Source organism: Panthera uncia, assembly GCF_023721935.1.
Source record: "Panthera uncia isolate 11264 chromosome C1 unlocalized genomic scaffold, Puncia_PCG_1.0 HiC_scaffold_3, whole genome shotgun sequence".
Taxonomy (NCBI): domain Eukaryota; kingdom Metazoa; phylum Chordata; class Mammalia; order Carnivora; family Felidae; genus Panthera; species Panthera uncia.
The window spans coordinates 60426961-60448016 of NW_026057584.1; the positions used below are offsets into that span (position 1 = coordinate 60426961).

At 39.1% G+C, this 21056-nt stretch overlaps 1 protein-coding gene across 2 annotated transcripts in view; it reads left to right on the forward strand.

Moving 5' to 3' along the window:
• SLC25A12 (solute carrier family 25 member 12) overlaps window positions 1–21056 on the forward strand; it is a 126845-nt gene that overhangs the window by 6104 nt on the left and 99685 nt on the right. The window contains exons 1-2 of one of the 2 annotated variants that reach the window (XM_049615521.1): window positions 18738–18834; window positions 19798–19851. In XM_049615521.1, coding sequence (XP_049471478.1) covers window positions 18823–18834; window positions 19798–19851 — 66 coding nt within the window. In that variant the 5' untranslated portion in view covers window positions 18738–18822. Of the gene's footprint in view, window positions 1–18737; window positions 18835–19797; window positions 19852–21056 lie in introns of those variants that run through there. The other variant, XM_049615522.1, reaches the window with a different exon arrangement.

A 21056-nucleotide genomic window follows, 5' to 3' on the forward strand; every position in this document is an offset into this window, starting at 1 on the left:
ATTAGGAATACACTTACAGAGTCAAAGAGAGGTATTGGGTAAGTGGACCAGTGGATATAACATCCTTCCTCCTTTTCCTCCCTGGGTTTCCCACAACAAACAGCAGTGAGCACATGCTGTTCCCCGCAGCAGCCCCACATTTCACCCCAAGTGAGGCTTTTATACTCTTCTCTCACTTCTCTCCAGTTGGCTCCATTGAGGCCTGCTATATCTGGGGCCTGCTGTGTTCACTCACCAAGGTAGGCCTACTTATCACAGAAAGATTGCCTCACTTTCTGATCTGTCCTCCTAGGGGATAATTATGAATCATCACCTTCTCCTCTCTTAAGCTTATTTACCTCTTATTGATAACTCCTCCAGGGCTGGAAGAATATTATCTTCATCTCTGAGTTCTTACTTGAAGTGAGAACAAATTCTTTTACCATTTATGAAAGATTTTTATTCAGAGAAAGTCTTGTATTGAATACATTAATATTTAAGCTTGCCCATATCCCCTCTTCTTTAGGCCCATGCTCAGGTTTATCTCCCTCCCCTCTCTGCCTGGCCTTTAAGGACAATTCCTACGTAAATAGAATTATCTATTTATTGTAATACTGGAATTATCTATTTATTATAAATTATTGCATTTTCATTTTATGAATTCTTATCTAAAAATCCGAATATTGACTTTAAAAAATTATATGTAATATCCTTATTTAAGGACAAATACTTGGAGAAATGAAAAATTCTATTTAAAAAAAAGTTGTAAGAACAATTGCAAGGGGTTCCTAAAATATTTTAAGATATTAACAAGTAGTTACAACATTTTGTTTTATGTAAGTTTTATTATGCAAGAATCACAAGACAGGCCGGGAAGACATTTTCTTTTCAAAAAATTGTGGCTGCACATCTACATTGTCCTTGGATATGTAGAAGCCTTGCTGAGCTAAATTGTATGTTTCTTTCATTTAGTAAAGATTTTTGCTATTTTTCCTTTTCAAGTAGACTTTCAAGTTCTTTTATTCTCAGATTTTGAACTTTATATTGTTCTTTTCATCAAAATGCACAGAAGGACTGCAGCAGGGAGATGACAAATGTCCAATTCTTTCAAATAGCATCAATATAATTTAATTATCTTAGGTTTTGCTTTGCTTTGTGTTAAGCAAAAGAAATTAGACAATGTGTTTAAATGCCAAATGACATTTTATATACTATTAGGAGATTTTTTGGTATATGAGCCCATATCTAAGCACAAATGAAAATTGCATAGTTATGTATTTAGTGTATTACAACACCTTATCCATTTATTAAAGGTAGCTGAGTACTTATCTAAATCATAATTATGACAGATAAGAACATAAGCTGTAATTTGAAAGGTGATTCTTTGGTGAGCCTTACTTTACTTTTATGCTATCTAGTTCATATATATTTTCCATTGGGATCATATGGGGTTGATATTTTAAAAAGATAGCCATAAACTTTTTATCTCTTACCAGGATTGGGTTAAAAAGGGGTAAGGACATTCCTAGTATAGATCAATATGCTGTAAATGATTCCAGGATATTCTCACCCTGCTCCAGTGTCCTAAAATATCCCAATGTGAGAGGAAGACTTCATAGAGTCCTTATACAAATATTACCAATGATGCTGTAGAAATTGGAGTCAGAGATAGAATAGGTTAGGGTGGATGATTTCACATCAGGTGGGCCTAAAGGAATCTTCACTAGAGGACTCAAAGACATGTTCTCTGAAATATCTGTGCTATTAACAATTATATGTATGGACTCCCTGCAAACTAGAATGATTGCAGATAATGGAAAAACTCAAGCATAATACTCAAATTTTAATGGAAAAGGGAAGAACTGAGAGACCACACTTTGTTTAGTCTTCTTCTTTGAAATACTATGGTGTTAATCTTTGAAAAACAATAACAACCAAAAAACCAAAAAACAAAAACCAGAAAATCATAATTTACAAGTCCACAGAGGGTGGCCAAGTATCTATCATCCAACATGGATTTATGAAAAGCAATCTTACAAAATAAACTTATTTTACTTCTTAAAACAAATAGGTGGCAAAAAAAAATGTAATAGTAGGTTTGGTTAGATATATGATCATTGCTGACCCTATGAAAAATTGTGATTTAGGGAAAACTCAATTATCTGCTCCAGGCATTGTTTAATATATTCAGATTACTCGTACAATTGTAGTTGCCACATACATACAATTTTAAGTTCTGATTCATCCACTTAACATTATATCATAAACTACATACTACTATTTCTTTTATGTGACCAAGTTACTAAGGAATCTGAAGTTGTTTGGGGTATGTACTAAAATGCTTTATTTTTCTCTAGTCATCGCTCTACTGTATTATGTTTTCCTAGAGTACATTTTCTGCTCTTTTAAGTTATTCAAAGTCTAGGGGCACCTGGGTGGCTCAGTTGGTTAAGCACCTGACTGTCGTTTGGCTTAGGTCATGAACTCAACGGTTCGGTTTGTGAGTCAGGCTCCACTGGCGTTGGGCTCTGCTGGCAGTGTGGAACCTGCTTGGGATTCTTTCTCTCCCTTTCTCTGCCCCTCCCCTGCTCGTTCTCTCCCTCTCTCTCTCAAAATAAATAATAACAAACATTTACAAAATTTTTGAGTTATTCAAAGTCTAGCCTATCCTAGTTAAAACTTTGGTGTTTTATTTTTTTAATTATTTTTTTAATGTTTATTTATTTTTGAGAAAGAGACAGAGTGCGGGGGGCGGGGGAGGGGCAGAGAGAAATGGAGACACAGAATCTGAAACAGGCTCCAGACTCTGAGCTGTCAGCACAGAACCCGACATGGGGCTCAAACTTGTGAACTGTGAGATCATGACCTGAGCCGAAGTTGGACACTCAACTGAGCCACTCAGGTGCCCCAAAACTTCGATGTTTTGAAACCTCCTCCATTGCTATCTAGACTTATAGCCATGGGGACTTGAAATGAGGAAAGGAGTATAGTCAATTTTTCAGTCATTCTCCTTCTTTAAACCCCTAAAAATTAGGTTGGGGGATACCTGGTTGGTTCTAGTATATTTTTTCCTCTTTCCTTCTCAGCATGAACTCTTCTGGTGTTGGCTAGAAGTAGGAAGAGAGGAGAAATGAATCTTGCTACTTAACTACTCTGTTTTGGTCATCCCTGCTTCTTTAGTTGACAATGACTGCCATCAGTGCCCTGTCTCTCATATAGCATGCATTCTTAATTTATTCAGTGGGCTTCTGAAAGGGGCTTCTGTTTTATTTATTTATTTTATTTTTATTTTTATTTTTTTAACATTTATTTATTTTTGAGACAGAGAGAGAGCATGAACAGGGGAGGGTCAGAGAAAGAGGGAGACACAGAATCTGAAACAGGCTCCAGGCTCTGAGCTGTCAGCACAGAGCCCAACGCGGGGCTCAAACCCACGGACCGCGAGATCATGACCTGAGCCAAAGTCAGACGCTTAACCCACTGAACCACCCAGGCGCCCCAAGGGGCCTCTGTTTTATACCAATTCCCTGAAAAGGAAACTCTGGCTCCTCGCTGCTTTTGTCTCCTTTGTTAGTAGGTCTCTCCTTTAGATGGAATACTGCAAAAGCAATTCAAGCCCCAATATCTTCCTGTGTAATTTGTACTGTAAGAAATTCATGTATCATCCCTTGTATGACAATCATTGTTCCCAACACAATGGGCACACATAGACCTATCAGTCATCATATAATCACAGGATGATGGGGTTTAAAATGATAGCCAATGCCAATGCTCTTCATATAATGTGGGGTAGAATGGGGCGTAAGAATAATATAGTGTAGCTGCTATTGAACCCTCCTTCTGTAGGTGCCCATGAGGCCTAAACTACTAATAACTTCTTTTTCAGTCCTTCATTACATGCTCCCTTATCCCTCTGAGCACCTTAACTGGATCTAATTCTATATCTAGTGCAGTGCCTAACCCTTAATTCCCAAATGATCTGAGTCCAGTATAGACTTATCTTTGTTGGGTTGGCTATAGAGTTGCCTCAGCTGGGTTTTGGACATAGTCATCCTTGTCTCATCATTTAGTTTCCCTTTGATGATTGGAATTAATCACCACATGGCTATGGTGACCCCTTCCTGTCTTTAATTCTGCAGTTTGAGAAGCCCCAAATGGCCAGGGGGCAGTATTAATTTATAATTCATCTGAACCTTGGTGGTATTTCCTGATGGAAGCATTCCTCCCTTGGATACAGGACCTCAAAATCCATGAGCCCAAAGCTGTGGGGAAGGGAGGCAGAAATTTCTCCTGTGGATTATTTGGTGTGATAGTGACAGGGGCCATTTTCACCTCTTCCTCTTGGCTCATGGAGCTGTATGTTCTGGCTACCCTTTTTACCTCTAATGTTCTGATATTTCCAAATGTGCCTTGGTATTGAAACTTTTTCATTCATCCTGGATACACAGAGGACAGTTTGAGACTCAAAACTCCATCTTTTGGATATGGAAAATTCTCTTTGTTTATCTGATTTTTCTCCTATCCTTTTAAAACTCAATTTTTTTGTGGAACACCTGATAATCAATTATTGGGCTCCTTGGATTAGTTCTCCATATTTAAATATCTTTCCTCCTTTTCTTTGTGTATTGCTCTGCTTTTTGAGAGATTTTTTGCAAGATTTTTATCACAATCTTTTTACTAACCTTTTTATTACACTTATTACCTGTTTAACTTTGGAGAAGTAACTACATGTCTCAGTCTCAGTTTCCTCATCTTTGAAACAGAGATAATAATATGAGATAATCCTACTTCACAGGGTTGTTTTGAGGATAGATTCGTATTTTGAGCTTAGGATATTGTCTGATACAAAGTAAGTACTCAGTAATAAATATTAGTTAAAATGAGCTATGCATCAGTATCTTTTTTTATGTTCATGTATTTTTGAGAGAGACAGAGACAGAGCATGACCAGGAGAGGGGCAGAGGGAGAGAAGGAGACACAAAATATGAAGCAGGTTCCAGGCTCTGAGATGCCAGCAGAGAGCCTGACACCCAGATGTGGGGCTCGAACTCGCGGATCGTGAGATCATGACCCAAGCCCAAGTCAGACACTTAATTGACTGAGCCACCCAGGCACCCCTCTGCATCAGTATCTTGTGAATTTGGTTAGATTAAGTGATCTTTGGGTCATTTACAAGATGATTTCTGACCTCTGGAACTGATGACCAGATATTCTGGACCTCAGTAACTTCACCATATTGGGCCTTTTTTGAAATATCTAACAGTTGGCCTTCAGCAATCATGCCTCTCTCAGTATACCCTTTAAACTCAACAATTGAAAACTTTTTTTGTTTATTTATTTTGAGAGCGAGGGAGAGAGTAAGTGGGACAGGGGCGGGGCACCTGGGTGGCTCAGTCGGTTGAGTGTCCAACTTCCACTCAAGTCTTGATCCCACAGTTCATGGGTTCATGGGTTCAAGCCCTACATCGGGCTCTGTGCTGACAGTTCAGAGCCTAGAGCCTTGTTTGGATTCTGTGTCTCCCTCTGTCTCTGTCCTCCCCTACTTGTGCTTGCTCTCTTTCTCTCTCTCTCAAAAATAAATAAACTTTTTTTCTTTTTTTTTTTTTTTTTTAAAGCGGGACAGGGGCAGAGAGAAATGGAGGGAGAGAATGCCAAGCAGGCTCCATGCTGTCAGCACAGAGCCAGATATGGAGCTCAGTCTCATGAACCGTGAGATCATGACCTGAGTCAAAATGAAAAGTTGGACACTTAACCAACTGAGCCACCCAGGTGCCCCCAAACTCAACAGTTTTTAAATCCCTTCTCCAGTTTTTCCTGTCTCTGTATCTGTGCTTACAGGTCTATATTTTAATTTAATGTCTTGTAAGAAACTCTTATTCTTAAAAAAGGGAAGTGATTGGGGCACCTGGATGGCTCAGTTTGTTGAGCGTCCGACTTCATCTCAGATCATGATCTCACAGTTTGTGAGTTTGAGCCCCGTGTCGGGCTCTCTGCTGACAGCTCGGAACCTGGAGCCTGCTTCACATTCTGTGTCTCCCTGTCTCTCAGCTCCTCCCCTGGTCATGCTCTGTCTCTCTCTGTCTCTGAATAATAAATAAATGTTAATTTTTTTTAAATAAAAAAAAAGGGAAATGATGGGGCAAAAGATGATTTATGAAGATGGTCTGCCCCAGAAGTGTGTATTCATTCTTTTATTAAACATTTTTATAGACTAATGCTATATGTCGACCCCTGTGCTAATTGCTAGAGATACAGAGATTTTTGTTTTCTCTTTTTCTTAAGTACTTATAATGAGCATCTATCATGCTCACGAATCTATGTGAGTTGACAGTCTGTTGCAGTATTTTTAAATTGGGCCATGAAACCAATTCAGTATGTTGAAACCAGAATTAGGAAAAAAAGGAAGGAGACTAACACAGAATAATAAATACCAGAGTATGTTGCATATAGTAAAGTTAGATATTGTTTCATGAAATTTTTATTTCAGTGTGTACTGGGTGGGGTTAGGATTAAAAATATGTATTTTTTACTATATATGTCTGTGTCAATGAAGTTTGAAAGCCACCAGTGGAAAAGACAATAAGCAAAGAAGTGATTATAACACACTGATAAATACTGTGCACAGAGGGAAGCCTACCCTAGTCAGGGAAAGGGGATGAAAGATTGTTTTCTGAAGAAGATTCTTGAGCTGTACCTTAAAGAATATGCAGTGTGGAGTAAATGTGGAGTAAAATATTCTCAAAGGATTAGCACAAAGGAAATAGCCCTAAAATCCTTGTGACTAAAGGAACAAGTATGGTAGCAGTAAGACAGAAGATTTAACTAAAAGGGAACAGTTTGGGAAGCTTCCATTCTTCACCATACTGAGGAGTTTGGATTTTGTGCTGAAGTCAGTAGAAAGCCACTGAAGGATGGGGAAGTGACAAAACTTAATTTCTGTTTTAGATTGAATACTTGACAGCACTGTGGAGAATGGATTTGAGGATAGTGATAGGAGTCAGAAAGTGGAGAACTAGAGGCTTGGAAGAACAATCAAGATGCCTAATGAAGCCTATTATAATGATGATAAGAGATTTTAAAAAGCACTGAAGGGGGTGGAAAACAAGGGACTGGGTACCTATTCAGATGTGAGGGGTAAGGAAGAATCTGATACCCAGTTTTCTGGCCTGAGTAACTAAAGCAATATAGGAAATATGAAAGGACTAATGGCTTGTGGTGGAGAGATCAGCTAGGAATAATCAACAAACATTTAATTAGTACCTGGATAGCTAATGTCAGGCATTGAGATAAGTGTTAGGACTGAGGGTGTGGATGAAGAAGGAAGGATAAGGGGAATAAGACATATTCCACAAGGAACACAGAGAAATGGTAAAGTCAGGAACAAGTAGTAAATTACAGTTTCTATGAAACCTTCTGTATATTATCCAGCTTGAACCAATTTTTTCATTTTCTAAACCTATATTGCAGAAATTTACTACATAGCTAAGCATATGCATTATAACTTAATGGTTTTACCTATGTTTTGTTTTCCCAATACATTGTAAGATCTTTATGGAGAGGGATAATTATGTTCCCTTCCTATTTCCTACTCATAGGTATCAATAGTAGCAGACATGCTGCATCTAAAAGATGGATTAGAGGGGCACCTGGGTGGCTCAGTCAGTTAAGCATCTGACTCCAGCTCAGGTCATGATCTCGTGGTTCATGAGTTCAAACCCCACATCGGGCTCTGCAAACAGCTCAGAACCTGGAGCCTGCTTCAGATTCTGTGTCTCCCTCTCTCTCTGCCCCTCCCCCACCCACACTCTGTCTCTCTCTCTCTCTTTCAAAAATAAGTAAATATTTAAAAAATTTAAAAAATAAGAGATGGATTAGAACTTCATAGCCATATCGAATTCTGTATGACAAGATGCCCTACCACCCCTTTAAGGTTCCCGAGTATGTTTAAGGAAAGGGAGATTTGTCTCATCTGCTACTAAGCCTTTGCTTCTCATGCTCTGGTTTCTCTTCAAATCGCATAAATCTTTCACCTTTTACTAAGCCTTTGCTTCTCTGTGATCCATGCCCCCGTTACCATTTGTCGTAACTTGAATTGCACTCACTTGGCTTCTGTTTTGCACCTAGAACTCTGAGCCTACTGTATTTGATGAAATGATATTGTTGCTTTTGCCACATGGATCTCTGTGAAGGGGTGATATGAGGAAGGCACTCTTCCCACTACTGCGCCTTAATATTATTCCCTACCATCAACACAAAACTTGTTTTATGTAAGGCTTTGTTGAAGGGTTGGGGATGCTAAAATTATATAATTGCTGACTACCTATTTTATTACCTATCTCTATCCTGAACCTTCCAGGTAAGCTATCCATCCGGGATGATAGAAGAACAGGGTGAGCAAACAATGACTGTTTCTGTGCTTCTTTCCAAGTAGTGATAGTTGATAATACAGGATAATATAGGAAAGACCATATAGAGATGTGTTACTCTGATTTCTTCCAATGCCGACTTGACCAGAATCAGGGAAGAAGCAGCAGGTCAGTATTACCTATAATCAGTATTACCCACAAACTTCTTCAGAAGTACAAGCTGTCATTAACTATTTTTATGTGTAAGTTTATTCTTTACTCTTTCTGACATTTTTCGCAGTACAGAGAGGTTATGGTCCTCTTATGGACTCAACTCTTAATTCCTGTTTATTTCATTTTCATGTAGTTTTTCCTTATAATATTGTCAGTACCTTAAAGTGGTATTCTATTGTCAGGGCTACTGGGAAAGGAATATGCAGAGTACAACTTTGAGACCTTCAACAATTCTTGGTCAATTTCCTTCTGTGTTCTCAGCTTCATCCTCTTCTGATTAAAAGAATGCCAACCATTCCACAATTCTGCCCAATTTTCCTCCTTGATCTGTCTCTTTCCAGAAAGGCTTCCTCTCCAAAGTCTAGCTGTTTCATACTGTTTCTCCAGACTTTCTAACTTAAACTTCCTGATTATTTGTCTGATCAGTACAATTTGATACTGGTCAATATTACACCATTTCTTTATAGTAATTCTTCAGAAGTTTTTCCTGTGCATACCCCAGTTCCTGGATTCCTTGTCTTGAGGGTTGTGGCCCTTTCTTCCTCAGTGAGTCCTTTCTGTAGGTCTGCTGCTACAAATCTTCTTTCCCCTTTTTGGAAACTCTCTAGGATTTCATCCTTCTCCCGACAGGGCAATCCAAGGACACAGTGACCCATTACTGAGTATTTCCTACCAAAGTCTTGAGTTTCTCAGTCTAGATTTATATTGTAGGTACACTTAAGCAGGACAGTTTCAGTATAGGCTGGTAATTTCCAAGATTTCTGTCAGTATGTTATACAAATAAACTTCCATATACTTCCTCCAGTTTTCCCGTGGGTAAGCATTAGACCAAAGAAACACATACACACAAACACAACTTCCATGTAATTACTGTCTGAATCCACATTAAGGAGAACATTTTTTTTTCTCTCAATTCAACGTAGTTTTCAGATTCCCCTGTCCATAATAGAGATACATTATTTGTCAAGAAGTTTCAGTTTCTATTCCCTACTCTCCAACAAGGCACAGAGGCCTAACGATGTTTAAAAAACAAGTCCCATTACAATTTCTAGCCAAACGATAGAATCATGTACCTGAGTAGCCATCTTTAGTAACACAAAGACCCAGTACAGTTTCCCAGAAAGTTTTATTTTGAGAAATTTCAAATATATGGGAAAATTGAAAGTTTTACAATGAATTCCCATATGCCCCTCAGTGAGGTGTCACATCTCTCTTTCTCTCTCTCTCTCCCCTTCCTTCGCCATCCATTCATCCATCCATCTGTCCATCTGTTCACCTGTCTCTCTCTATCCAGTCTTCAATCTTATTTCTTTTATGCATTTCAAAGTAAATTTAAGATACTATTACTTTTCCCCCTAAATACTTCATTAGCTAGAATTCAATATTCACAGATAGTTTGCCTTTTGAGGAAATTTACACACAATGAAACCTTAAGTGTACATTCCCTAAGTTTTGGAAAATACATATACCTGTAATCTAAACTCTTAGCAAGACATAGACTATTACCATCATCCAGATAGTGCCTTCGATTCCTCTCCTCCAGAAAACATGGTTCTGTTTTCTTTTCCCCCATAGATTAGTTTTATTTGTTCTAGAACTTCACATAAATGTAATCATACAGTGTACACCTTTTAAAAATCTTTTTTTGAAAAGTTTATTTATTTTGAGAGAGAGAGAGAGAGAGAGAGAGAGAGAACATAAGTGGGCAAGGGGCAGAGAGAGAGAAAGAGGGAAAGGGAGAATCCCAAGCAGGCTCCATGCTGTTAGCACAGAGCCTGACATAGGGCTCAAACTCACGAACTGTGAGATCATGACGTGAGCCAAAATCAAGAGTCAGATGCTTAACCAATTGAGCCACCCAGTCATCCCCAGCATATGTTTTTTTGCACTAATTCTTTCACTTAGCATGATACTTTTAAGACTCATCCATGTTGTGTGTATCAATAATTTGCTCTATCTTTTATTCCTGAATAGTATTACATTCTGTAGATATACCATAGTTTATCCATTCTCCTATTGATAGATACCTGGACTATTTCCAGATTTTGGATTTTATGAATAAAGTAGCCATGAACAGTCTTGTACAAGTTTTTTTGTCCACATATATTTTCACTTCTCTTGGGTAAATACCAAAAGGTAGAATTGCTGGGTCATAGTGTAGGTGTATGTTTAGTTTTATAGAATCTGCTAGATCTTTTCCCAAAGTGATTATACCATTTTATACTCCCACTACAGTGCATGAGAGCTCTGGTTGCTCCACATCCTTGCCAGCATCTGTTTTCAGTCTTTTTAATTTTAGCCATTCTAGTGGGTGTGTAGTGCTATCTTTTTACTGTGATTTAATTTGCATTTCCCTGATGGCTAATCATGTGCAGTTTTTCATGTGCTTATTGGCCATTTGTACATTATCTTTTGTGAAGTATTTGTTCAAGTCTTTTGTCTTTTGCCCGTTTTTAAACTAAGTTGTTTCTTCATCATTGAGTTTTAGGAGCTCTTTTTTTTTTTTTTAAGTTTATTTATTTATTTTGAGAGAGAGACAGAGGAGAGAGAGGGAGAGAACATGAGTAGGGGAAGGGCAGAGAGAAAGACAAAGAGAGAATCCCAAGCAGGCTCTGCCCAGAGCAGCGCCTGACTCAGTGCTCAAATTCACGAACCATGAGATCATAACCTGGATGCTCAACCACCTGAGCCACCCAGGCACCCCAGGAATCTTTATATACTGGAATATCAGTCCTTTGTTGTATATATGTTTTGCTGACTTTTCTCCCAGAGACTGTGGCTTGCCTATTCATTTTCTTAATGCTGTTGTTTGATGAGTACAAATTTAAAAAAATTGTTTTTTAATGTTTATTTTTGAGAGAGAGAGAGAGAGACAGAGTGTGAGTAGGGGAGAGGCAGACAAACACACACACACACACACACACACACACACACACACACAGAATCCAAAGCAGGCTCCAGACTCTGAGCTCTCAGCACAGAGCCCGACACGGGGCTAGAACCCACAAACTGCGAGATCATGACCTGAGCCAAAGTCAGATGCTTAACCTACTGAGCCACCCCGGCACCCCTGATAAGTACAAATTTTTAAAAAAATGTTTATTTTTGAGAGAAAGAGAGAGAGAGGGAAGGAGGGGCAGAGAGAGGGGGACAGAGGATCTGAAACAGGCTCTGCACTGACAGCAGCCCGATGCAGAGCTCGAACCCACGAACTGCAAGATCATGACCTGAGCAGAAGTCAGACACTTAACAGCTGAGCCACCCAGGTGCCCCTGATGAGTACAAATTTTAATTTTAGTGCAACATAATTTCTTAATTTATGGTTATTGCTTTTTAATGTCTTGAATAAACATCCTTTACCTACCTTTGAGTCACTAAGATATTCTTTTATGTTTTCTGCTTAAAGCTTTATGATTTTAGCTTTTGTATTTAGGTCTGTTATTTATCTCAAATCAGTCTTGGTGCATGTTTGAAGTAGAGGTTGAAGTTTATTTTCCCATATAAATTTCTGGTTATTCTAGAGTTACTTGTTGAAAAGACTCTTTGCCCCACTGAATTGTTTTAGTACCTTTGAAATCAGATGAGTTTAGGGGCGCCTTGGTGGCTCAGTTGGTTAAGTCTCTAACTTTGGCTCAGGTCATGATCTCCTGGTTCATGAGTTTAAGCCCTGTGTCGGGCTCTGTGCTAACAGCTCAGAGCCTGGACCCTGCTTTGGATTCCATGTTTCCCTCTCTCCCTGCCCCTGCCCCTCCCCTGATTGCAGGCTCTCTCTCTCTTTCTCTCTCAAAAATAAATGAACATTGAAAGAAAAAGAAATCAGATGACTTTATAATTTTGGATCCATTTCTGGGCTCTCTAATTTGTTCTATTGATCTATTTATCAATCCTTATGTCAGCCAGTACCACACTGTACTGATTTCCTTAGCTTTACAGTAAATTGAAGTCAGGTAGTGTGAGTCCCCTAACTTTGTTGTTTTTTTTTTCTTTTTTTTCTTTAAATGTTTATTTATTTTAAGAGAGAGAGAGAGCATGAGCAGGGAAGTGGCAGAGGGAGAGGAAGAGAGAGAATCCCACGCAGGCTCCATGCTCATCATGGAGCCTGGTGCAGTGCTCAAACTCACGACCCTGTAATCATGACCTGAGCTGAAATCAAGAGTGGAATGCTTAACTAACTGAGCCACCCAGGTGCCTCTGACTTTGTTATTTTTCAAGTTACTTTGGATATATGAAGCTTTTGCTTTTCTCCTGGCACAATTTTTATAATTTTTTTTTAACGTTGATTTATTTCTAAGAGACAGAGAGACAGAGCATGAACAGAGGAAGGGCAGAAAGAGAGGGGGACACAGAATCCAAAGGAGGCTCTAGCCTCTGAGCTATCAGCACTGAGCCTGATGTGGCCAGCCGTGAGATCATGACCTGAGCCACCCAGGCGCCCCACCTGGCACAATTTTTAAAGTGAAATTTTTTTCTTTACTTTGGACCAGATCCCTAGCATCCTTCCTTATTGACCTCTAAATAGAAGGGAGGTGGGGCGCCTGGGTGGCTCAGTCGGTTGAGCGTCCGACTTCAGCTCGGGTCACGATCTCGCGGTCTGTGAGTTCGAGCCCCGCGTAGGGCTCTGGGCTGATGGCTCGGAGCCTGGAGCCTGCTTCCGATTCTGTGTCTCCCTCTCTCTCTGCCCCTCCCCCGTTCATGCTGTGTCTCTCTCTGTCTCAAAAATAAAAATAAACGTTAAAAAAAATTTAAAAAAAAATAAATAGAAGGGAGGCAAAAACGAGATCCAGGTAAATCTCCAGGGATAGGGTAGAGAGAGGTAAGTGGCTCACGAACCTGGCAAGATGTTTGTTGTCCCAATTACATACTTCTGATTGGAGTGGGAATATGTGGCAATACCCCATTATCACCTACAGCTGCCTTGGCCTTTGCCACATGCAGAAGGTTTTGGTATCATTCAGCTTTCTTCATCAAAAAAATGAATAATAGCAGTTGCCATGGTCAAATGGGGATCATGCTATTTATTTTTCTTATTTCCTATAGTTGCAACAGTGAATTTAGTGTAAACACAAGGCACTCAATAAGTTTTTATTAGCTAAAATTTGGCTCACTCTTAATCATGACATTAGAGTGTTAAAAAAACCAAACCATTAAAGTTCACCTAGTTCAATCCTCCATCTGATCATAAGGTTTTCCACTAAATATTAGCTTTCACATGACTAATATAGTGATAGGGCCCTCACAGACTTAAACCTCTACAGAAGGTCATTCTGTGAATTCCTTCCAAAATCCATTGAAAAGAAAACTGTCTGTTATTGTCTCCACAAAGGAATAAAGAAGACTGTGGTCCAAAAATAAGACTACTCATCCTCATTGCATAATTTATAGGACTCAGAGTCAGATTGTGAGGAAGAACAGTTTAGGAAGATGTAACTCCAGAAGTACAACTATTTCACCTGATTTTTGGTATCCCACTCTGCCCTCTCCACCAAAAAAAAAATTTTATTTAAACTAGAGAAAATGTGCATACAGAGAGTATATTTGTATAGTATGGAGGAATCCTAAAGTGTCTCATTTATCTAGAGTCTATGAGTGGTTTGGGTTGAACTAATAATTTCTGATTGATTGATTTTGAGTTCAGCCTACCATCTAGAACACAATTTTCTCAAACTTGGACACTCAACCCTTCATATGTCTCTCTAGTCTACCCCTTGCCATTTCCCCATATAGACTCTTAGCAAAGAAGGAGTTAAAAGCACATCTTATAAAACTGTAAGTTTTGAGGGTACGTGGCTGGCTCAGTCAGTGGAGCATGTGACTCTTGATCTTGGGGTTGTGAGTTCGAGCCCCATGTTGGGTGTAGAGATTACTTAAAAATAAAAATTTAAAAGGAAATAAATAAAATAAAATTGAAAGCTTTGTAATATTTCAGTAAAATAAAAGGAACCATTTTATATTCTAGTTCCAGATGTTCAAACATCCTTTGTGTATGTGTGCCAAAGTCAAATCATACTATTTATTTCAAATATTTTATTTTATTTTTTTAAGTTTACTTATTTATTTTGAGAGAGACAGAGAGCACAAGCAGGGGATGGGCAGAGAGAGAGGGAGAAAGAGAGAGAGTCCCAAGCAGGCTTCACACTGTCAGCACAGAGCCCCATGCAGGTCTGGAACTCAAGATCCATGAGCTCATGACCTGAGTGGAAACCAAGAGTCGGACACTTAACTAACTGAGCCACCCAGATGCCCCTATTTCAGATATTTTAAGTGAGTTTCATCTTGATGGCAGGCGTAAAATGCCGCTTATTCTTCATCATAATGATGCCGTATGTACTTTTAACCAGTGAAGAGCTTCACTCCTGGTTTAATTAGTCAGTGATATCCTAATGCTCTACTAAGTGTTCATATACCACCTGGATTTACTTCTTGCAAGATGACACTCCTAGTAGCTATGTGGGATATGGAAACAAGAACAAAAATGTATTCATGTCAGTAAAATAATCAGAGGAGGCTAAAAGATAAACAGAAATAGTATGTTATTAAAGATGGAAGGAGGGCCAAGAGTTGTGGCAGAACAGGCTCATTGGAAATTGTCTCTTGTTTTAATTATTATATTTTAGCTTATTAGGGCACTAGACATTAGTATAATTCTAACTTTTACCCACAAAGTGATTGGCTGGTTTCAAATTAATATAATGTAAGCTGTTTGGGAGTTAGAAACATGTTTCTGCAGGTTTGTCTAGTAAACCCATATTTTGGTTTTACATCTGGGGTATATATTATTTTCATGGGCCACAACTTCACAAGCATATTTAAATTCCCAGCTCAGTCAAGCTACATACTGAATCTCTTATGAAACCAATTCTAAAAAGTGACTATTAATGACAATATATAAACATAAATATATTTGCAACAGTTTCTTGGCCTTTAACTGCCAACTGTGCTTTCTAAATGTCATTCTCTATAGACTTTTAATGATCAAGTTTTCAACCTGTTCCATAGTTTTAAAATTATTTCATGTTTACAAATGTCATTTGCAATTTAAGGAAAGAGTTATAAATTACTATATTGGCAAATAATTTTAAAAAACTGTGAAAAGTTTTGAACTATTTCTACTACCTTTTCCCAAATATATTGTGAATCTTATTTGACAGGTTTGTCTTTTGATACCCCATTGACTAAGCTTTCCCTAAATCCTTGTCATTTGCAATTGAAGCAAAAGTAAGTTTTAATTAAAAAAAAATTTTTTTTTAGTGTTTATTTATTTTTGAGACAGAGAGAGACAGAGCGTGAACAGGGAGGGGCAGAGAGAGAGGGAGACACAGAATTTGAAGCAAGCTCCAGGCTCTGAGCTGTCAGCACAGGGCCCAACGTGGGGCTCGAACTCACAGACTGTGAAATCATGACCTGAGCTGAAGTCGGATGCTTAACTGACTGAGCCAATCATTATAACAGAATGATAGGTTGGAAAGTTCTTCAGCGTAGGAACTCTAACTCATGGGCTTTTGTATTCCTTTAAATACTTAATTTCCTTAAAGTAGATAGTTTTAATACCTTTGTCCATTTTATTGTTTATTATATGGATGGATAAAAAATTTAGCAAAATCCATATTTATTTCGGGTAGCTGAGCTTTTCTATTTTCTCTGTGTAGCACCCTAATTTAGTTTTAAATTATTACATCATTTCCATTGTAACTAGATTGGCACCAGTGAAGCTCTTGGACTTACTCAAAAATCAGCTATTTTTTAAGGCATATATATATATGTATGTATATATATATATCTATATATCTATATATATGCATATATATGTATATATATGCATATATATAGATATATAGATATATATATATACACATGTATAATTTTTTTAAAAGGTTGGCTATTTTTATTTGAGAAAATTTTCGTTGTGGCTTGGTGCTTATACCTATGAATTGTTGTAGTGGGCTCTGTTTAAATGTGATGTCTTCCTCTGTAGGAGTGGCCAGTCTGACCCTAAATTTTCACTCCAACTATATAGATTTGGCCAACAATGTATTCCAATAGGAAATAATTCTTTTGTTTATTTATTTATTTTAAATGTGTATTTATTTATTTTGAGAGAGTGCACATGTCAGTGCAAGCTGGGGAGGGGTAGAGAGAGAGGGAGAGAGAGAATCCCAAGCAGGCTCCACACTCTCAGTGCAGAGTCCTCTAGGGTCTTGAACTCACAAACCATGAGATCATGACCTGAGCCAAAATCAAGAGTTGGTTGCTTAGCTGACTGAGCCACCCAGGTGCCCCAATACTTTTATTTTAAATAAATGTCTTCCTTTCCCTTAAGTACTTTTATTCAAACTAAGGAACTTTGGCCTACTAAACATTCTTCCCTTGTAAAGTAATATAAAAAAAAATCTTAAGAATCCTACTTAGAGAAATTTCATGAAACGAGAGAGCAAAGTATCAGGGGCATAAGGGTGTAGAAGAACAAAATATGAATCTGTAAATCCTTATGTCCAACAACATTCTTAAAAGAACTTTGAACAAGTTGAAGAAAGAATGGTGGTAAACAGTTATGTCAACTGCAGCAGAAAAGCTCATTATAGGAGTACTAGTAATGTAGCATTCCTTATCAACAATTTACATTCTCCATTCCTCTTTCCTCATTTCTATTAACTTGGATACTTAATACAAACATGATTAGTGAGACTGGAGAAAAGGGAAGCCTCCTGTTAGATTCAACATTGGAAATGTGAAAGAGGGTGGAGAGGGATGGGATCATAGAGCTAAGTGATATTAAAATAAATCTTATGTTAGAGACTGTTAAAAACTGAGAACAAACTGAGGGTTGATGGGGGGTGGGAGGGAGGGCAGGGTGGGTGATGGGTATTGAGGAGGGCACCTTTTGGGATGAGCACTGGGTGTTGTATGGAAACCAATTTGACAGTAAATTTCATATATTAAAAAATAAAAAAATAAAAAAATAAAATAAATCTTATGTTGTTAACTTTAAAAAAAAACAGCAAGTATGCTTGTAGTCACAAATAAAATATACTTAAGGTTGGGGTTTGGGCAAGCATTAACCATCTGTAAGATCCTAGAAGTTAGGGACAAAATGCTATTTGTTTTTGTATTTTTTACAAGCAGGACTATGTCTGGCATGTAATAGATGCCCAGTAAATGTTGAGTGAATCATTATGTGGCTCAATACCTCAATATAGTCATAGTGGCGGAACTCAGTTTTAGAGACATTATTTTGGTTCCGGGTAGAGCTACTACTTAGGCAGAGCCGGCAATCTTTGTGTACCGGTGACTTGGGCCAGAATTCAGTACCAGTCCTGTCCATGGACAGATGGATTTTTTTAATTTTTTTTTTTTAACATTTATTTATTTTTGAGACAGAGAGAGACAGAGCATGAATGGGGGAGGGTCAGAGAGAGAGAGGGAGACACGGAATCCGAAACAGGCTCCAGGCTCTGAGCAGTCAGCACAGAGCCCGACTCGGGGCTCGAACCCACCGTCAGTGAGATCGTGACCTGAGCCGAAGTCGGACGCTTAACCGACTGAGCCACCCAGGCGCCCCTGGATTGTTTTTCTGTATGCATTTGTGCCCCACCTCATTGCACAAAGGATTTGGATGATTAGGAGTGTGGAGTGAGTCTACTAATAAAGCTTTATAGTAGTACAAGAATTACAAATATATTAAGCATATTCATCCGATGCCAATTTAGGGGCAGATTTCTCAAGTTATATTTCCTTAGGTTTTGCCCAGAGTGCATGGTCCCCAATCCTTTTCATTGTCAATATTTGCCATTAGTTGTCATTAATTCATTTATTAGTATCGTTAATGGGGCATGTCATCTGATCTTTTCGAAATCTTACTCAGTCTGGGCCCCAAGCGTTCCTTTAAGTCTCAGGATTAAACGACTTTGGCTGAAGTCGGTGCCCAAAGCCACACCCATTAAGAGGCCTTAAGAAACCTGGGACTTTCCAGGCGGCGACTGAGCAGTAGGCAACCACGCGACGCATCGGAATCCCAGGGCTGGCACTCCAGTCTAGCCTATGGGAGGATTATTCCCCTCCCCAGCGAGACAGGTCGCCGGCCGGGACCAGCTCCCTTTCTGGCGGGGATTCAGGGCCCTTTTCCCGCCCCGCCCCGGGCTCATTTGCATAGGGACGCGCGCGGCGCCGGCGAGCGGGTGGGCGGGCGCGGCCGGGGAGGCGGCGCGCGCGCGCCCTGACAGCTCGGCCCTGCTCGCTCACTCGCTCGTCCCCGGCTTCCGAGCACAGCATGGCGGTCAAGGTGACTCCCGACTCTCTGCTGCTGCCTTTATTGCATAAGAGACATCCCGGGGACCTTGCCCCCAGCCCCTCACCTCTTACCATTTCCTTCGTTGCCTGGTTCTTAGATAGCGTATCCTGGGGCTCCAGCTTGCGGGTGGGAGAGCTGTGTGGGGGCTTGGACCGGAGGGAGAGGATGCCCGGCTGGGGGAGGGGAAGTAGGAGGGATTATGAGTTGGAGGGGCTTGTGAAGACCAGGTCGGTGAAGGAAGAGTAGTGCCCTACCTTAGGTGCGTGAAATTGTGAGCCCGGAGTTGGAGGCCATCAGAAAGGGAGTGGGAGGAAGTGGCATGTAAAGCCGGGGATAACCTAAGGCATCTGTGTATTGCAGTGGGGGAGGGGGTGAGGAATTGGAGTTATTTGGGGCTTCGGTGGGGCTGGGGGCAGTGGTTGGCATTTGTGCTGCTGGTGGCAAGATGTCGAAAGTATTTGGAAATGTAGCAGCTTTCGTATTTTAGGTTGGGTGGCGAAAGACAGGGGCGCAGAGATAATTATATTCTGGATTGCTTTCCATGGGGGAGAAAAGCTGCTAGGCCAGGCGATTGATTTGGGTGTTTTAACTTTTCTGTTGCCCTGTTCTTCCTGGCCTTTTGATTTGGAGGTGGGTGGTTGCTATTGTGTTGCTAGTGGATGTGGAATAAAATAAGAGATTGATCCTCACTGCCTTCCATTTCCAGTCCAGAGGAAATCTGGTAGATTTGCTGTATATTAAGCTCTTCACACCTGTACTTCCACTCTGTAGCCATAGATCTCCAATTTGACAGGTGTTATCAGTGTTAATACTTTTGGTTTGTTTTAAACGAAATGCCCCTATAAAAGATAAGAGCATTGATTTGTTAGCATTTGTGAACTCTAATCTGAAGAGATGATATGGTCTCTAGTAAAGCATTAACTGGCTTTTTCTTTTTTCTTTTTTTCCTTACAGGTGCAAACAACCAAGCGAGGTGATCCTCATGAGTTAAGAAACATATTCCTCCAGGTAAATTGGCTTGTGTGGCACCTTTTTTTATTGAGGGGAAAAAAAAAGTGTAAGCTTAATGGTTCTCAGGCCTTAACTTTCAGGAATGTTGTGTTTTCATTCTGTTTTTTTCCCCCGTTTATTCTTAAAAACATGGGTAGACAATGTAGTTTGTAATTCTCTTATTTTGTTAAGGTGTGAATACACATTTTCCTTTTTATTAAGGTTTGATAAAATATTTTCCTCAAAATTTTGTTTTTTAACATGACTTAAAAGTATGTGAAAGGAGACTAAAAACAATTTCCAGCTTCCCTTAAGCACTATGATCAAAATATAACTTCAAAACATATCGACACTCTTGTGTAATTACTATGTATGGTGATTAATATTCTTTCTTTCTTGAAGTTGCAAGTTTATAGTTTTCCTGTTTATAAGCATTTATGTAATTTGTCAGCGAGATAAGAATATTGTTAATGTGTGTGTCTTTTCTCCCTCTGCTTACTTATATTCATAGATAGCCTTTTGGGGTTTTATTATAAAATATTACTGTCTGCAATTCTTGCAAAGATCTACCTTCTAAGTTTTTAAGATCAGTGACTTGGCCGTAGACTTAAAACAAGTTGGCTTAGTTTTTTGTTTTGCTTTCTTTTCTTAAATTTCAGAAGTTCCTCATGCAGGAAGTTGTACTTAAATAGATGAAAAGGGAGACAAGCTAAGGTGTTCGATTAAGTATTGTGTTTTTCTGTGAAATCTTCTTTTGAAAACTTTCTGTTCTGGACCTGGGTTCTTATATAGAAACTTTGACCTTGGGCAGGTCCCTGCTGGGTATTTGTTTCCTCTGTAAAATGAGAGGTGATCTCCAAGGTTCCTTCCAACTCCAAAAGTGTATGATTCTATATTAGGAACAGATTCTAACATATGCTGATCAGCCTGGACTAGATGACATTTTTATCTGAGACATGGATTGCTTAAGCTATTGTTGGGGAGGAGGCTGCATAGATGACCATACCGTGTGTAACTCATGAAAAAAAATTAGCGAAAATTGGAATCTTAGATTTTATAAAATCTGATAAAGGGAAGGATCATTTCCAGAACATAAGTAATTATAATAGAAATGGTCTGTTTCTGGCTTGAAACCTTTGTTCCTCACAAGTGTTCTTAAAAATAGTGTAAAATATGTCAGTGTTAACCACACCATGATTATACTTAGTTGTTTTGTGAGATGT